Here is a 17,843-nt window from a genome sequence, read left to right as displayed (position 1 = left end):
AGGAGGGCACATTCTGCATGGAGCACAGGGTGTTATGCACAAAAAATGAATCATGGAACACTTCATCTAACTAATGATGTAATGTATGGGGATTAACATAAGAATAAAAAAAAAAAGAAGAAGAAGAAGGTAGCGGGAGGGGAAGAATGAAGCGGGGGAAATCAGAGGGGTAGACGAACCATGAGAGACGATGGACTCTGAAAAACAAACAGGGTTCTGGAGGGGAGGGGGGTGGGAGGATGGGTTAGCCTGGTGGTGGGTATTGAGGAGGGCACATTCTGCATGGAGCACAGGGTGTTATGCACAAAAAATGAATCATGGAACACTTCATCTAAAACTAATGATGTAATGTATGGGGATTAACATAAGAATAAAAAAAAAAAGAAAAAACTAATGATGTAATGTATGGTGATTAACATAACATAATACAATAAAATTTAAAAAAAGAAGAAGAAACAAAAAGAAATGGCTGCATTCACCTTGGGAGGAAGTATGGATTGGGAAGAAGGAGGTCTGAGGGCAGAGGCCAGGACCAAGCCCAGAGCCCTTGGACAGATCCAACAAAGGAGATGAGAAGGGGTGGCTGGTGTGACAGGAAGGGAACCAACACTGTGACCCAGAGGTCAGGGGAGGAGAGCATTTTAGGGAGAGAGGGGTCAGTGGAGGCAGACTAATGCCCCCCAAAGACATCCACGTCCTGATCCCTGGAATGAGTGAATATGTTAGGTTACCTGGCAAAGGGGAATTAACATTGCAGGTAGAATTCAGGTTGCTAATCAGCTGACCTTAAAAGAAAGAAGTCATCGTGGACTATCTGGGTGGTCCGGATGTAATCACAAAGGGTCCCAGAACATGGAAGAGGGGGCGGAAGAGAGAGTCAGAGTGGAAGTGTGAGGACAGCCTGTTGCTGACCTTGAAAATGTGGGAAGGGGCCCTGAGCTAAGGCACGTGGGTGGCCTCTGGAAGCTGGAGAAGGCCAAGACATGGGTTCTCCCCTAGAGCTTCCAGAAAAAAAAAAATGCAGCCCTGCCCCCACTTTGTTTTTTTTTTCCCTGTACTCTGTTCTTTATTTATTTTATTTTTTATTATTATGTTAATCACCATACGTTACATCATTAGTTTTTGATGTAGTGTTCCATGATTCATTGTTTGTGCATAACACCCAGTGCTCCATGCAGAACGTGCCCTCTTTAATACCCATCACCAGGCTAACCCGTCCTCCCACCCCCCTCCCTTCTAGAACCCTCAGTTTGTTTTTCAGAGTCCATCATCTCTCATGGTTCATCTCCCCCTCCGATTTCCCCTCCTTCATTCTTCCCCTCCTGCTATCTTCTTTTTCTTCTTCTTCTTTTTTTTTTAACATATAATGTATTATTTGTTTCAGAGGTACAGGTCTGTGATTCAACAGTCCTACACAATTCACAGCGCTCACCATAGCACATACCCTCCCCAATGTCTATCACCCAGTCGCCCCATCCCTCCCACCCTCCACCACTCCAGCAACCCTCAGTTTGTTTCCTGAGATTAAGAATTCCTCATATCAGTGAGGTCATATGATACATGTCTTTCTCTGATTGACTTATTTCGCCCAGCATAACACCCTCCAGTTCCATCCACGTTGTTGCAAATCCTGCCCCCACTTTGATTTTAGCCCATTGAGACTCCTGTCAGACTTCTGGCCTCCGGAACTGTAAAGTAATAAATGTGCATTGCTTTAAGCTATTAAGTTCCTGGTGGATGCTGATGCACTCACGTCTGGGACGCTGTACTAAGTTGTGTGCAGTGAGGGTGGAGAATGGGCCATTGAACAGGGCCTGGTAGAGGTCATGGTGACCTTGTCAGGGGCTGCCATTTTGGAGAGAGGGATAACCAGGGAGGGGAAGGCGGGCATTGAAAGGGGCTGTCGGCTGCCACCTGAGCATGGTCTCTGTGAGAGCAGGCTGCTCCGTGTGGCCAAGGAGCCCCCAGAGAGGCACCCCCCTAGGCTGGTGATACCCAGAAACCAGTGAGACCTCTGGGAGCACAGCAAGGGGCCTCTGGCACCTGGGGCTCCTGAAGGCCTTCGTGGGTTGTTTGTTCCCTTGGAACCTGCCCCTTCCTCTCGGATGGAAATGTCTGTCGGTAAGGAGACCATCATCCCTTGGCCAAGTCAGGGGCCAGGTCTGCTTTGCTCACCTTGCAGTGCCCAGTGCAGAGCCTGCCATGCAGCCAATGCTGGTTGAGAGAATGAGTGGAAAGTTCCAGGAGGCCGGGGTTGTGTAGATGTGTTGTATAGGGGCTGTCTCCTGGGGTTTGCCTGGGCGCATCCTGTGGATATGGTTTATTGCCGTGGGCGTCAACCGTGGCCTCCTGGCTGGGGTCTCAGTGGCCGGGCTTCTCTGCTGGGAAATGCCCCTTTCCCCGTTTCCGTACTGTGCTTGCAAGCAGGAAGTCACAGCCCCAATCTGTGCTGTTAGCACGAGACTTTTCTCCTGCCAGATGGCAGCAAAGACTGACTCCGTCCACCCCAGTGTATCCCGACAGCATCTGACACACGGGAGGGCTCTTGAGGGAGAGGTGCCTCTTTCTGCCTTGTGGAAGGCACCTTCTGGACTAGGGGCCGTGCTGGCCACACCGAGCTGTCCCGGGACACTCTGGGTCATCTCATGTCAGGTGTGACGGCCCCGGGAGACCCCAAAGGAACAGGCCTGCCGAGAGGCCCCGTGGCGTGGTTCCCATTGCTCGTCTGCATCACTTTGTTGTGACGCATGGACTTGGGCTTCTGGTTGTAGGAGATGAAAGGGCACAGATGGCGTGGAGGAATGGGGCTTCCCTCCCCTGCCCGCAGGGGCACCACTCTTCCCAAGGCCACCGAGGTTGACACTTCAGAACCTCTTCCTAGACTTTTCAACGTAATACGTGGTCATGGTATATTATGTCGTGTACTGTTAAACATATAATTATTCATTAAGTGTGTGATTAATATGAACTATATTATTAAATATCTACATATACCTTATATATGTTAAACATAGAAATAAATACGTGTAGGTAAATAGGTAAATACGTGTACAAATAAAAATTACTGTATATAAATAAATATATAATTGAATATGTAAACACAATTATGAGATACATAATCATACATTTGAAGTGTAAAAATCTGTTTTTATTAAATGGGTTGATATTATAGTTTTGCAACCCAGTGATTTCACTTGAATTTTAACGTTTTTACTAGGTCAACATAGATCTGCTTTGTTTATCTGTTCCATTTATTCGTATTTGTAATTGCGATGAAATACACATAACCTAAAATTTACCATTTTAACCATCGTTGAGTGTAGAGTTCAGGGGCATTAAGCCATCACCACCATCCACCTCCAGAACTCTGCATCTCGGCAAAGCTGGAACTCTCTCCGTGAAACACTCACTCCCCTGGCCTCCCTCCCCCAGCCCCCGGTGCCCACCACCCTTCCTTCTGTCTGTGTGGATCTGATGACTCCAGGGACCTCCCAGAAGTGGAATCCTACAGCATTTGTCTTTTCATGGCCAGCTTCTTTCGCTGAGCACAATGTCGTCCAAGTTCATTCATGTGGTAGCAGGTGTCAGAATGTCCTTCCTTTAAGGCTGAATAACATCCCTTCCTCTGGATGGACCCTGTTTGGCTTCTCCATGGATCTGGCCATGGGCATCGGAGCTGCTTCCACATTTTGGCTATTGTGAATGATGCCGCTCTGGACGTGTGTGTACAGATACCTTGTTGTGATCCTACTGTCAGCCCCTTTGGGTGTGCCCTATGTGTTGTGCTTCTTAAAATGGGTTTTTCCGATGACGAGTCAGGTGTGGACGTGAAATAGGAGGAGCACTGTGGGGAGGCACGGGAAGGAGGAAGAGGCTGCTTGTACCCACAGGTCCTGGAGGAGAGAGGCACACCGCACAGGGGCCACATGGGGGCAGGGAGAGAGAGGCGACCCTTGGGCAAGTGTGTCTGTGGGGGTCAAGGGAAGAGGGGATTTCACTGGTGCATTGGAGTACTGTGAGGTCACCGTGGGGGAAGGCAGGAAGAGCTCTGGGGTAGGTCTTGTGCCAGGCTGGCTGGGTCTGGCTTATTGTCCACCTTCTCTGTTTCCTCACCTGGGCCTCCTCCGTGCAGCCGGGAAGCTGGCTTATGTCATCCCAGGAGAGCCGCTTCAGCCTGGGATGTCCGGGGGTCTGAGGGTCTCCACACACTGGGTCTGAAACACATGGCCCTCAGTGGCCAAGGGGTCGGGCTTGTGTGACCACAAGCAGAGATACGGAGAAAGCCTTCCAGGTGGGCAAAGACAGCGGCCACGCGGTCTCTCTCGACCCCACGGTGTCCTGCCCAGGTGAGCGCTGTCCCAACGGCAGCCATAGGAACTAGCCCTTGGGCTGGGCCCTGAGCTGGGCCTGAGTGTCCCACTCAGCGGTCATGGTCTTCACTGCCTGTGCACACCCTGTGTGCCTCCATTACGTACAAACCAGCACATCCAGAGCTGGGCTCTGTGCATTCAAAGCTAGTCTCTTCTCCCCTGTGGGACCTGCAGGGAGACATCTCGTTACCCATGTGTGGGGATTTTGCTGTAAAGGGAGAATGACATTTCCCTGGCTTATTATGAAGACTGTTTGTGTGCTAGAGTGCAGCATGGGACCCAGCCCATTTTGAGGGCTCCAGCCAGGACAGCTTTATCATCATCATTATTTTTTTTAAAGATTTATTTATTTATTTATTATTTGGCAGAGACACAGAGAGAGAGGGAACGCAAGCAGGGGGAGTGGGAGAGGGAGAAGCAGGCCTCCTGCTGAGCAGGGAGCCCGATGCGGGGCTTGATCCCAGGACCCTGAGATCATGACCTGAGCCGAAGGCAGACACTTAATGACTGAGCCACCCAGGTGCCCCTTATTATTATCATTATTATTATTATTATTGTTTTATAGTAGAAAGGTCTGGGCTTTCTGGGGCCCGCTAACTTATAAAGGTGGACTGGGAGAGTTGGCCGGGCCCCGTTTCATCACTGAGCAAAGTGAAGCAAGCTGGGAGGAGGCTTTGAGGTCTTTGCTTTTTAGATGAGGGTCTGAGGCTCAGAGAGGCTGAGAGACTTGGCCAAGGACACACAACAAGGAAATGGTTCCAGCTAGAACCCAGTTCTCTGGACTCCCTATCTGGCATTTTATGAGCCACTCCGTTGGGACTTGCAAGATCTTGGGAACTCAGAGGCTGGAGGCTCAGCCAGTGTCGCAGGGTTAGTGAGAAGCAGAGCTGGGATTCGAACTCAGGTCTGAGTACATGAAATTTTGACCCCACAGTGCTGCCTTCCAGGACAGCTTCCTAAAATGCAGTCATGACTGAGTTGCTGGCCTCTGTGGGAAAGAGGAGATAATCCTGGACTCCTGGTGGGGATGGCTCACTTGGAAAAATTTTGTTTCCGATTTCTGGAGAAGAGTGCAACTCATCTCTGTGTGAGCCACTAATGAAAATGACTTGCAGTCACTTCTCACAAGCATGTTCTTCATTAGTGACTTTTGCCTTTTGAATTTTTTAGGACTTGCCCCGTTTGATTTGGCCCAGTGTGGAAAGCTCTCGCTTTAAGACTGAAGGTAAGTTTTTCTTTTGGTTCATTTTTCGTTCAGAGAATCGGACCCTGAGGTCTGAGCCCCCCTGCCTCCATCTCCCTCATGCTCTGCTCATGTGCCCACCATGGGCAAATGCGGTACGTTACCCCCTGACCTGCGGAGCAGGGGGCAGTGTGTGGCCCCCTCCAGGAGCTGGCTGGAGCTTTTGTGGTCGGAACAGGAGTCAGGGTAAGGCGGCCCGTCCGCATTCCCCCCTGAAGGAGTCTGATGAATAGGATATAGAATGTGCGTATGAGCAGGTGTGTGGGTTTCCTGAGGCTGCTTTCACAAATCACCACAGACTTCGTGGCTTAAAGCAACACAGATTTATTCTCTTAGCGTTCTGGAGGGCAGGCTGGGAATCAGCGTAGCCGGACTGAAGTCGAGGTGTGGACACGGCCGCACTCCCTCCGGGGTTCTGGGGAGAACCTTTGCTTCTCTTCTCCAGCATCCCCAGCTGTGCTCCTTGCCTGCCTTGGGTCCCGGCCCCTTGCTCCAGCTCAGAGCCAGCACGCCAGCATCTTGCCTCCGGGGGCACGTGGCCTTTCTCTCTTCTGCCTGTCAGCACTCCCTTGCCTCCTTCTTAGAAGGACACTTGGGATTACATTTCTGCCCCACTCAGATAATCCAGGCGATTTCCTCAAATCAGCATCCTTCATTTAATCACATCTGGGAAGTCCCTGTTATATACAAGGTGGCATATTTACCAGTTCCCTGGACAGGTAAATTTCAGCCCAGGTGACAGAAACTGAGCTGGAACTCACCTAAGAAAAGCAGAACCTGATGGTCTTATAACTGAGCCAGGCAGGCCTGGCCGCTGCTGGCCCAGGGGCTCGGCATCCCAAGGCTATGCCTTTCTCTTTCCACGTCAGCCCTGCTTTCCTCTGGTTCCCTCATTCCTGGGAGCCTTTTGGGAACCATACAGCTGATACTTAGGCAGGGGAAGACTTCCCCGTAGCTTGGCAAGAGTTCCTGGGAAGACCAGTGGCCTCAGCCTGAGGCCGGTGCCCGTCCCCGAGCCCGTCCCTGGGGCTGGGGGTAGAGTATTCTGGGTTCTGTGCTTCATTCTGCTTCCTGGGGACCAGGATGGGCTGGGGTCCAGGTTGGCCCCCCTCGTCTGCATAGACTGAGCAGGACTCTTACTGAGTAGAGAGGAGCTTCGGTGACAAAACCATCTTTCCACCCAGAGTCCCCTCGGCACAGATTGTAAATATACCTTCCTCGAGAATCCTGTTTTATACCAGGAATAAACAGATCTCACTTACTTGGGAAGTTAAAAAGTATTTCCTATGTCCTTTGTTACTCTCTGCAGACTTTACATTTTACAAAATCCAGTGTTTTCTCTTGAGTAAAATAGATTGAGGTGATATTACTGCATTCGTAGAGACCTTTTATTCATCAGTTAGGCAAACTCGTTGGTGAAAGGGAGCCCCATGTACTACTCTGTGATTGCATCAAGAGCAGGAGACAGAGCAGTAAGGCCACTAGGAGGAGCTTCAGGGAGGGCTCCCTGGAGGAGGGGCTCCTCAGCAGAGTCCTGAGAACTGACACCTTAGCAGGGCCAGGGGATGGAAGGAGAGGCTTCCAGGCATGTGGCAGCCAGAGCAGGAGAGTGAGGGTGTAGGCAAAGCACTGCCCAAATGGCACAAACAGGCCCACGTGCTGGTGGCAAGAATGGGGAGGCCACTGACCGATGCCCTGCGGGGTGGCGGTAGTTACTTCATAGCATGAATTTCTTCTATACTGTCTGTCAACACCTGCCCTCATTCAGGTTCATGAGAGCCTGTGGCTGGGCCTTCTGAGGGCCAGGGGGCATAAACAGGTGCACCAGAGATAAAGCCCAGTGTGGCCTTATGGGTTTATGTCCAGCAAATCTGCCAAGAAAGCATGTGTCCCTTAGCCTGAGGGGCCGGGCGAGGGTCAGAGATGGGCGTCCCTTCTCCCTGGCACCTGTGGGATTTGCTCAGACACTCCTGACTTGAGTCAGCAGCCGGCCTGGGAACGTGCCCACTTGCTTCCATGGTGAGTCCCCAGCGCTCACCTTTATCCCCGTTCCAACACCATGACCTTGACCCAACTCAACCACAGACACTATCCAGGGAAAAGATTCTAATGTGATCCAGGATCCAGTTCTGTGCCTTTTTTCTTTTTTTCAAGTTTTTATTTCTTCCTATGTGGATTCTGAAATTATAAAAGTTTTCACAAGCACTTCTGAAGATCTTGCTATCAGTAACACCGTAAGAACGACTAAAAAATAGTCATTCTTACTCAATTTCCAGTTTGCATCTGGGTAGAAGGTATGTGTTGAAAAACACCCGACCCAACAATCCAAGTTGTTTCAGACATTTGGGTTTCTGGCTTCGAGCTTTGATAAAACGCCTCAGGGTGTTCACGTTCAGCCCGGCATCTCGTTTGCTCCTTAGGCAGCCCCGTCTCAGGGATATTTTAGCTGCATTCCCAAGTGAGGGAAACCGAGGCTCTGAGTGTCTGGGGCCACACAGCCCATCAGCACCCACTCCTGACAGCCCTGCCAGTCCCTTTTAACTGACGTTTCTGTGTTACCCCTGGCGCTCATGCATTTTCAACATACATTGATGTAGAGCAAATTCTGGAGGGAGCCGTTTCACATTGGGTGGCTTTGCAGACACCAGGTTTGGCTGTGGGCCCATCCTCCTCACAGTAGCCATCAGGGGTGCTCACCCTCTGCTTGGCAGGTCATCAGAAGGACCCAGTGAGGGGAGACTTACTCTCTGTCCACGGCAGAGTTAGGGAAACTGAGGCACAGGGAAGTTAGATACTTGCCCAAGGACCCAGCTGGTAAATGACAGAGTCAGGATTTGAACCCAGGGCTGTCTGATGCCATGTGTGTAGGAATCACCCAGGCATCTCACTCACCTGGTGGTCTGATTCAGTAGATCTGGGAGGGGGTCCAGGAATGTGCATTTTAGCCCACACCCATGATGAGTGGCGCACACTTTGAGAAGCACTCTCTTTAGGCTCCATAGCCCATGCCCCCCAAAGTGAGCACATCTCATTTTCCTGGCAAAGAGATGATAGGTCATTCATTCATTTATTCATTCACTTACTCATTTTCAGCAGACATCTTCCAGGGGCCTTCCTCATATATGTGGTCTACCTCCTGAGTTTACCCCCCGTGTCTGACTGCCTTCCTGCATTCTGTCATGCACGTGCATTGCTGTTTTGCAGTGGGAGCACCATTTGGAAGGAAATTCAGCAGGAAAAGTGAAGTTTTCCATCCCCTCCCAACTTTTGCACCCTCTAGTGGGCCAAGGACTCAGTCCATGCTTGCTTTTACTCCCTCGTGGCCCAAGAAGACTTTGTTTAAAAGAGAGTCTCCTATAACACACCGCCTGGTAAGTCACACCTTTGGTCCTTTAACAGAATTAGCAGAAGTTGGAAAGAAACCAGTTTTGGGCCCACTGTGTATAAGATGCCATAGGCTTTGGTTCTTTAGAAAAGCTTATTCCTTCTGTACAGAAGCATCTGGTATTGAAGATGAGTAGGAGGTGTGAATCCGAGCAGTGGGCTGCAGGTTCTGCTTTAACTGGCCCCATTCACTGCCGGTTTTATAAACACGCGCACGCATTCCTCTTGTCCAAGTGTCAGCCCCAGTGTGCTGTGTTCCCGTGATGGGGTGTTGTTTACGTGAGTCCCCCGGACAAAAGAGAGCTCTGGGTGACCACACGCCCGCATTCTTCCTTCCTCACGGGTTTAAGTTCCAATCCTTTAAATACTTTCTTAAAAAAATCTTCAAGATTATTTAAGGCAGTTATTAGGTAACAGAAGTAAATCTCTGTCCTTTCTTTAAAAGGTCATCTTGTACATGTATTTATTTGTTTTTAATTTTTTTTATACATCTTGTACTTTTATTAAACGTGCATACTATGAAGTGTTTTTCATTTTCTAATCATTTCTATATTTTATTGTAGTTTGGAGACATCTCAAGAGATGTTCCAAAAAATGCTGAGGACGGAGTGATTTTTCAGAAATGTGCCGTGGTAGGTATTCATAGGTGGCTTATAGTGGAAGAGGAAATAGTTGGATTTTGACCAAATCATGTCTGGGTAGAGTTATATATTTGAGGACTGGCAAGTCACAGGGCTGTCCACCTGCGTCTGGACATGTGAGGGATGAAGTGAGGTACAGGAGATTTTCTGTTCTGTATCACGGCACCAGGATAAGAGCTTTGGTAACAGTTAAACTCCTGTTTGTGAAAATGCACCGTGGTCATTTAGAAGGGGAAAGAAAGAACGACGTATTTCCTTTCAACATTGATATGGTGCTTGACAGTGTAAAAATTTTATTCAGTGTTTTTAAAGTCTCGGATCCTTACTGATCCTGGGAGATGGCGTTTCACATTGTTGTTGTGTTGGGGATCCTCAGGACCACCCTCCCTTGGGCTCCATGATTCCCTGGAAGGACTCGCATGACTCAGGAAGCCATTAGACTCATAGTTATGATTCGTTATAGCAGAAGCGTGCAGATTCAAGTCAGCAAAGTAAAAGGCACATAGGAAGGAGTTGTGAGACCAGGCGCAAGCTGCCCACTATCCTTCCCTGGTGGAGTCCTGCGGCCGGCATTCCTTTTTCCAAAGCAGTGACATGTGACGTCATGTACCAAGTATTGTCCCACCAGAGACACACACCCGAGCCTTGATGTCCAGGGGTTTTAATGCGGGTCCCTCATGGAGACATGCAGTGCCCACGTGGCTGACCTCAGTAACTGGTCTCCAGCCACTCCAGAGGTCACCTTGACACAGCTCGGCTCAAGGGCCCCCCCACCCCCAGTCACACCGTTAGAACACACGGCCTGCTGTGGCCCAGGCCCCAGGTATAAAGATGCTCTTCTCAGGCAGGGTAGTCCAAGGGCTTTACAGGTAACCTCCCAGGAGCTGGTCAGGAGTCAGTCCTTTCTTCGGGGTGTGCGGGGTGTGGGCAGTCCGCACCTGCGGAGTTAACCCTCTCCTGTACAAGCCTCGATTTAGCTCACACCTTCAGCTGTCCCGTTCCCCTTCCTGGATATAGTTGGTGCTACCGGTTTCTCGTACGTCCTCCTGGAGATGTCTCTGCTGTATGCATGCATGTGTGTGTGTGTGTGTGTGTGTGTACCTGCATGAACAGACATTGCTTCCCTCTTTCCCCAGCTCCTGGGTCCCTTCTGGGAAGGCTGGGTGAAGGCAGGGCAGGGGTGGTGGGAAAAGCTTCGAGAGTGGGAACAGGGCAAGGTTGCTGAGCTCAGGCGGGGAGCCAAGCTGCTTGGGCCACCAGACAGCTTCCAGCAGCCTAGCCGTTCAAACGCATGGCCAAGCAGAGCCCACCTGGGGGAGACTGGCCAGGAGGATGGAGACCAACCGGCTTGCTCGATCCTGGACGTCAGATGGCAGTCAGACGCCCTGGGCAGGGCTCTGGGGCTGGGCTGAACCTTCAAAACGATGGTGTGAGAAGGAGCCATTGTTTGCTTTTCTTGGTGACACCGATGGCCACCATCTCCCCAACCTGACTGTGGCTCTTGCTTCGATATTTTTCCTGTTTCCCTGGAGGAGTAATTTCACTGCATTTCAGGGTCCCAGTGACTTTGAATCTGTCACCAAGCAACAGCTCTGCAAGCGTGAGTCAAAACATGTCCTGGGGCCTTTGAAATCAGACCTGATAAGTTCTCCAGCCCCGGGGTGACGGTCGTGCCCTCCCTCTGCCTGAGGACCAGACGTGCACAGGCCCAGCTGGGGGGTCATGTTAGGAGATGGGACTTGCCAGCAAAGCTGCCCTCCTGTCATCTCCTGTCCTAGGTGTCCGGGCAGAGTGAACTGCAGACAGCTCACGTGAGACTGCTCGTGGACAACACCAGGACCCCTGTGGCCACCAACCTCTCTGATCTGCTCCTGCTGGACAACATCACTGGCCTCTCCGTTACGGGGTCGACCGGAAACCAGACCTCGGCGGGATTCCAGGCTTTCAGAAAGAAGTTTCTGCAAGGTAATAGCAGCACGTATGAAGTCAGGGAGGGCAAGTGAACGTACGGACGCTGACGGAGTGTGTGATGCATGGCAGGCGGGTTCTTAAACACATGACGTGTTCACTCACGACGGAGTTTACTATCAGGTATCGAAGGAGAAGATCACCACTCAATAACCGCACCCAAAAAGCTGGATTTGTTAACTTAGGTTAGAGAGAGGTAGGATTTGGGGGAAGAGTTGTTAAGAATAAGTATTTCTAGTATTTTTATTAGTATATCGATTTTTATTATGAAGAATTCCAGACATAACCAAAGATAGAGTTTATAGCGAACCCCTGTCTGTCCACCACCAGAGGACCAGGTTTCTTATTCTTCAGTCAAAGGCAGAGCTTGTGTTGGGGGCTGTTGGGTCGAGGGGGGATTGGTTTGACACCAGCCCTGGAAGCATGCTCGTGAGACCTTCCCTCGTGTTCTCGCCTGTTTGCTGGAGTACCTCCGCGCTGACGGGCTGGCTTTCTGAGCGCCACCATCCCTGGTTGGCTTTGGAGGTGTGTGTCCTGAGGCGAGTTGTCGTTGGTTAATTAAGCAGGTTTCAACGAATTCTGGAATTAGTTGTTACCACGACCTCAGGACTGCCCATTTTCTCGGGAGGGTGAGACTTCTTTTATTCTGAGTACTTATCTCCTTTACAGAGGAAAAGATGGTCCACTCCATGACCCTTATCCTGTAGTGTATGCTCTCACATGCTCAGGACTGACCTCTCCACTGAGCCCACTTTGCTCACCAATCATGCTACACTTTCCCTCTGAGCCTAGAAAGGGCCTCAGAGTCCTACTTGACCCCATCCTCTTGACAGCAGCTACCAATGGGGTTGTCCCACAAGTAGCCACCTCTTTGCTGGCTGTGATTTAAGCAATGTCATAAAAACCATTAGGATACGTCCCAGCCAAGTGATCCTCAGTGCCTTCCCTCAAAGATGGAAAAACAAATCCAGCCCCCACCCCCCTTCTTAAGCTAGTGAGCAGAGCACACACTCGGTCTCAAACAGACCTAGATTTGACTCCTCACGCCAATTAGGAGCTGCGTTGCCTCTGGAAATTACTGAATTTCTCTGAACTTGGGATGTGACGTGTGTCTATCAGTGCCTCGTAGAATGGTAGCAGAGACCGAGCGAGGCGATGTGCCCTGGCTCTGCCCAGGTCCCTCCCCATGCTCTCTCAGCCTCTGGTCTGGCAGGCCTGCCTCTCTCCTCTCATTTCCCCAGCGGCTCCCAGCATCTGCACTCCTGCCACACGGACCACACTTGTCACTCTCTCCTGCCTGGCGGCATTCGCTCAGGCCCCAGGCTCTGCCTGGGAGGCCCCCCTCTCCTCCCCTGCACCTCACTTCCCTGCCCTCCTGCACTTCGCCCGCTCGGGGCCGCGGGTCAGCGCGGGGTGCTGAGCCCCACCAACCCTGACCTTTGCCCGCTGCCCATCCCAGAACATCAGCCTCCTCTCTGTCACTTGGGGACAGTGACAGTGCCTGCTTCAGGATGTGACTGTAAGGAGAAGGGGGTTATTTCATGGGAAGCCTGGCCTGAGAAGTGTTCCCCATGCCAGTAGTGATTTGGTTGATTGTTTTGATTGTGTGTGTGTGTGTGTGTGTGTGATGTGGAGCACAGTGACGGCCCCAGGGGAGAGGTAGTGTCCTGCTCATTCCCCGGGGGAGCAGGTGCAGGGCACCCTGGCAGCCTCTGCCTCCTGCTCTGGGCATCGCAGGCAATGAGGTCTCCTCCGTCCACAGCGGGGCATGCTGTGGGGTCCGGGCGTAGGCTGTGAGGGCGACCAGCCGCGGCACCAGGTAAGGTCTGCTCACAGGACCTTCACTGCGGTATCGTCTTAGTTGATTCTGTCACGCCGTCTGTGAGCCTAAGGATTTATCATTGCATAAAGATAAAATGAAGGTGCTGAGGATTTTTAAAATAAAAATCCTGGTGGTTCCATAGCCGCAGTGCTCATTACTCCTCTCCTTTACATTTTTTTTTTTTTGAGGGCTCCACACGTTGAGAAATGAAGTACTTGCCAGCATTTGAGGGTTAAACGCTGACCCCAGTTACAGGTGGAGGCAGAGCTGGAGGATAGGCTTAGATTGATCAGGCGGCCCTAGTCTCTGACCCGCAGAGCGGGATGGGCTTTGTCCCCCACTGGCCATTGCAGGCTGGTGCCCCCAGCCAGCAGCCCACTGCCGTGGGTCAGTCCCTCCCATCAGTTGGGGTGAGCTGCCCAGTGAGGAGGGGTGGGGAGAAGCCCGCCCTGTCTCAGGGAGGGTGCCCGTGCTTGCGGACTGAAATGTCAGGGGTGGGTGGTGAGCGTGAGCTTCCCCTGAGGATCTCTTGTGTTGTTCTCCACACTCCTGGGGCTTCTCACGAATCTGCAGATTGCGACTGGTCCCCTGGGGAAGGAGATCAGGACAGGCCTGCACCCCCAAACCACCCACCTTTTGCCCCTGTGTGTGTCCCTCTGGGACTGCTGGAGGGTAGAAGAGGTGGTTTTTCTGTCCTGTGAAGGCTTTGACTCACAGCATTACATTATCAAATAACCTAAAGGGTACTCTATACCCAAGGCTGGAAATTCTCCCTGATTCTGATAGCCATTCAATCAAGTCCTGCCACGTTAGTCAACAAGGTGCTAGTCAACAAGGTGGGTCACGAGCTCTGCAGTGCCCTTAGGGGACAACACTGGGTTCATTTGCACAAATATCCTCCAGCAGTGACCTGCTACCACCTCCTTTTTGCAAATTCTCAGGGAGAAATGAAAATCTGAGGAAAGAATTCCCTACAAATTGGAACCCAAATGTATTCAAGTCCAAAAGGAATTAAAATCTGAGATCAACATGTTTGCCCTTGTAAGTTTGAAGTCCAAAGTCCAACATTCTCAAATTAAGTTAATATTCCCCACCCCTCTTCCCAATATTTTATTCTATCCATCCCCCCCAGCCCCTGCCTCCCGAGGTTTGTAGCTGTCCGGAAGGAGTTGGGGTTCCTTCCGCAGCAGAAAGGGTGCAGCTCCTTTGTCTTGGAAGCAGAATGAGTTGAACACGAGGTTTCTCGTGTGCCTTACTTTTAAAAAATTTCAGGTATAGGGGACACGGGAGAGCATCCTGTCTGTCCCCACAATGGAATATGACTTGCAGTAAGAAGGAATGAAGAACTGATTCATGCATGACATAGATGAACCTCAAAAAACGTTTGCTCTGTACAAGAAATCAAACACAAACAACGCATATTATATGATTCTATTTCTAGGAGATGTCCAGAAAGACAAATTATTACCACCGCCCCTGCCCCCCAAAACCAGATTAGTGGTTGCCTAGGCCTTGGTGTGGCAGTGGAGAGCGACTGCCTTTCTTGTTCGGGTGATGGAAATGTTCTGAAATCAGACTGTGGTGTGGTCGAAGAACTCTAAATACACAAAATCCCTTGAAGTGCACACTTAAGATGGGTGAACTGGGTGATATATAAGTTTTATCTCAAAGCTGTTAAAAAAAAAATAAGAAAGTATCACAACCTCAGCCTCACCACCGCCCAGTTCAGACGAGAAGCCAGTATCAGCTCTGGTGGGCGCGGGGTGGTTGTCACAGAAAGAATTGGGACAGAGATGGTCCTTTCGGTTTTAGTTTACAAAGTGCCTTGGGCTCTGCCAGGTGCCCAGAGCCCACGAGAACATCAGCTCAATGGGAGGCATCCGCTGTTGGGACTTAAGGTGGGCAGGACCCATCTCCAAGATCAGATGGGAGGGTCCCTCCAGGAAGCGGGGCTGCCTCCCGCAAAGCTAGAAACCTAAGGTAGTAGCCCCTCTGCCCCCCACCCTCGTCTGGCGTTCCTCTCTTTCCCAGCTGTTGGTTCACCTTGGGGTCTGAGGGTGGCCCCTGTCCGGGAGCAGAGCTGCCGTCTCCAGAGAGCCCAGATGTTCCGTTTGACTTCTTACTAAGGAGAACTGTGAGCCAGGGAAGATTCCCCTTAAATACAGACAATTTTTGTAATGAAGCAGTCGAGGGCCAGCTAGAGACCATGGGGCTGAGGGGGCCCCACATGAACCCACAGGGCCGGTTCCTGCCTCCTGGTGCCCCTTGCCGTGCTCACAGAACCAGCTGCCCAGAGGGGTCAGAGTAGGGCTTCACGTCGGTCTGTCCACCGAGGCCCGCAAGTCCGATGAAGACTCTTCTCCTTCGTTGTGTGAACAGGATTTTGAGGAATAAGTAGATCCCTGCCTAGATTCCAAACAAAACAGTTTGTGGGAGTTGGCAATACCCCGGATCAGGAAGACTGACCCACCCAGTCCCGGGCAGTGCTGGGGAGGGCGGGGGGCCCCTGGAGAAGACCGTACAGGGGCAGCAGAGGGCCCTCCCTGGCTCCTCGCACCTGCTGACATCCTCTTCCAGGGGAAGAAGAGGGACCCTATGAGCAGGCATGCACAGTTCACTGTCCCCATCGCTGGCACCTGAGACCTGAGCAGCGCCCTTGCTGTCCACGTCAGCTGTGGTGGCGGCCTCCTTTGACCTGGGGCTTGTCTGGGTGTGGCAGAAGGGCCCCTCTTGACTCACACATGCTTTCTTTCTGAGCAGTGGGAGACTCCTTCTCGGTCAGCTACACAGCTTCCATTAAGGCCGGAGAAGTGGGGAGCGGAGAGGTCCTGATGCTTCCTGCCCAGCTCACCTTTCAGAGCTCAGTGCAGGTATGTCCTCCTTACTTTGGTTTCTGTGTCCTCACTGTTGTTTTAGAAGCTTTGACAGTTAGAGCACACGATCTCTTAGCTCCTCTCTTCCTTCCCTCCCTGCCTCTCTCTCTCCCTCCGTCCTTCCCTCCCTGCCTCTCCCCTTCCTTCACTTCTTCCCTTCCTTCCTTCCTTCCTCCTCTCCCTCCCTCCTTCCTTCAGTGATACTGAATTCTAGACGAGTGGGTGGGCCCTGGAATCTCACACACTTTGCTGTGAACCTGGCTCCCTTTAGTATCTCAGTAGGACCTCGAATAATTCCTTAACTCCCATGGGTCTGACATAGGGTTATTATAAAGGTAAGTGATCGGTAGATTTAAGTTCTTTTCACTGTGTCTTGCATATAATAAGCACTCAACCAGTAGTTTCTATTTGCATGAGTTCACTAGGAGCTGCCTTGACAAAGTTCCACAGACTAGAAATCTATGTTTTCATGATCCTGGAGGCCGGAAGTCCGAGATCAAGGTGCAGGCAGGGTTGGTTTTTCCCGAGGCCTCCCTCCTTGGTGTGTGCACGGCATCTCCCCATGTCCTCATGCGGGCTTCCCTCTGTGCATGTCTGTGTCCTGATCCCCTTTTCTTACAAGGACCCCAGTCCTTCTAAGATTGCATCAGGGTCGCCCTAATGGCCTCATTTTAGGTTACTCACCTCTGTGAAGTCCCCACCTCCAAATACTGTCACGTTGTGAGGTGCTGGGGGCCAGGCTTCAGCATATGGATTCTGAGGGGACACGATTCAGCCTCTAACACCATTACTGTTCGTATCTTCATGTTTCATTCACCTTTTAATCTGCGCGTGTGGCGAATGTGGTTCATTGCGTGTCGTGCCCGGCCTCGTGCACATCCTGGGGACGCAGGAGGAGATTCCATCCTTGTCCTCAAGGAGCTCATGCTCTAGTTACTTTGGACATTTTGTTCTGAATTCGGCCTCCGGAGGAAGTACCTTTCACTAGATGGGGAAAGTGAGGCTCAGAGTGCGACTGCCCAGGTCCCACGACAGCCGCCAGCTCCTTCCGCCCAAGGCTCGAGTACCTGCTGCAATAAGAAAAAACATCCCAGGTAAAATGAGATAACAAGAAAGATTCCAAAAAGGTAAAGACCAGATACAAGGAAACTATTATATCAAGCTGTCAGAAGAGACAAATGTCTCAGAAAATAATTAGGAACAAAGGAACAGAGGACAAAGAAGAATACAAAAATAGAGAGAAAACCACCCAGAAGAAATACCGTCCCAGTTTCAGAGGACGGGAAACCAAGTGAGTTAAAATCAGAAGGGAAGAAGGTGACAGTCAGAAACCCAGGGTGGAAACTCAGAACCTCCACAAAACCGAAAATCTCCACCTCCTCATGCCTGAGCATTAGGACCTCAAGATCCTGGAAGCACCTGGGGAAGGTGGGTGGGGGGTATGGAGGGAGGGATGGAGGGGGTATGGATGGGGGATGGAGGGGGGGTTGGAGGGGGGGATGGGGGGGGGATGGAGGTGGGGATGGTATAAGAGATCGGAAG

At 51.1% G+C, this 17,843-nt stretch overlaps 1 protein-coding gene across 1 annotated transcript in view; it reads left to right on the top strand.

Moving 5' to 3' along the window:
* Window positions 1–17,843, top strand: part of EVC2 (EvC ciliary complex subunit 2) — a 135,705-nt gene that overhangs the window by 10,624 nt on the left and 107,238 nt on the right. The window contains exons 2-6 of the mRNA XM_021677663.2: window positions 5,541–5,595; window positions 8,818–8,984; window positions 9,561–9,629; window positions 11,417–11,603; window positions 16,189–16,298. Coding sequence (XP_021533338.1) covers window positions 5,541–5,595; window positions 8,818–8,984; window positions 9,561–9,629; window positions 11,417–11,603; window positions 16,189–16,298 — 588 coding nt within the window. The remainder of the gene's footprint in view (window positions 1–5,540; window positions 5,596–8,817; window positions 8,985–9,560; window positions 9,630–11,416; window positions 11,604–16,188; window positions 16,299–17,843) is intronic.

This window comes from Neomonachus schauinslandi, chromosome 2 (assembly GCF_002201575.2).
Source record: "Neomonachus schauinslandi chromosome 2, ASM220157v2, whole genome shotgun sequence".
NCBI classification, from domain to species: Eukaryota; Metazoa; Chordata; class Mammalia; order Carnivora; family Phocidae; genus Neomonachus; species Neomonachus schauinslandi.
The sequence above is the reverse complement of the archived record's forward strand: the minus strand, read 5'-3'. Positions and strand labels throughout refer to the sequence as shown.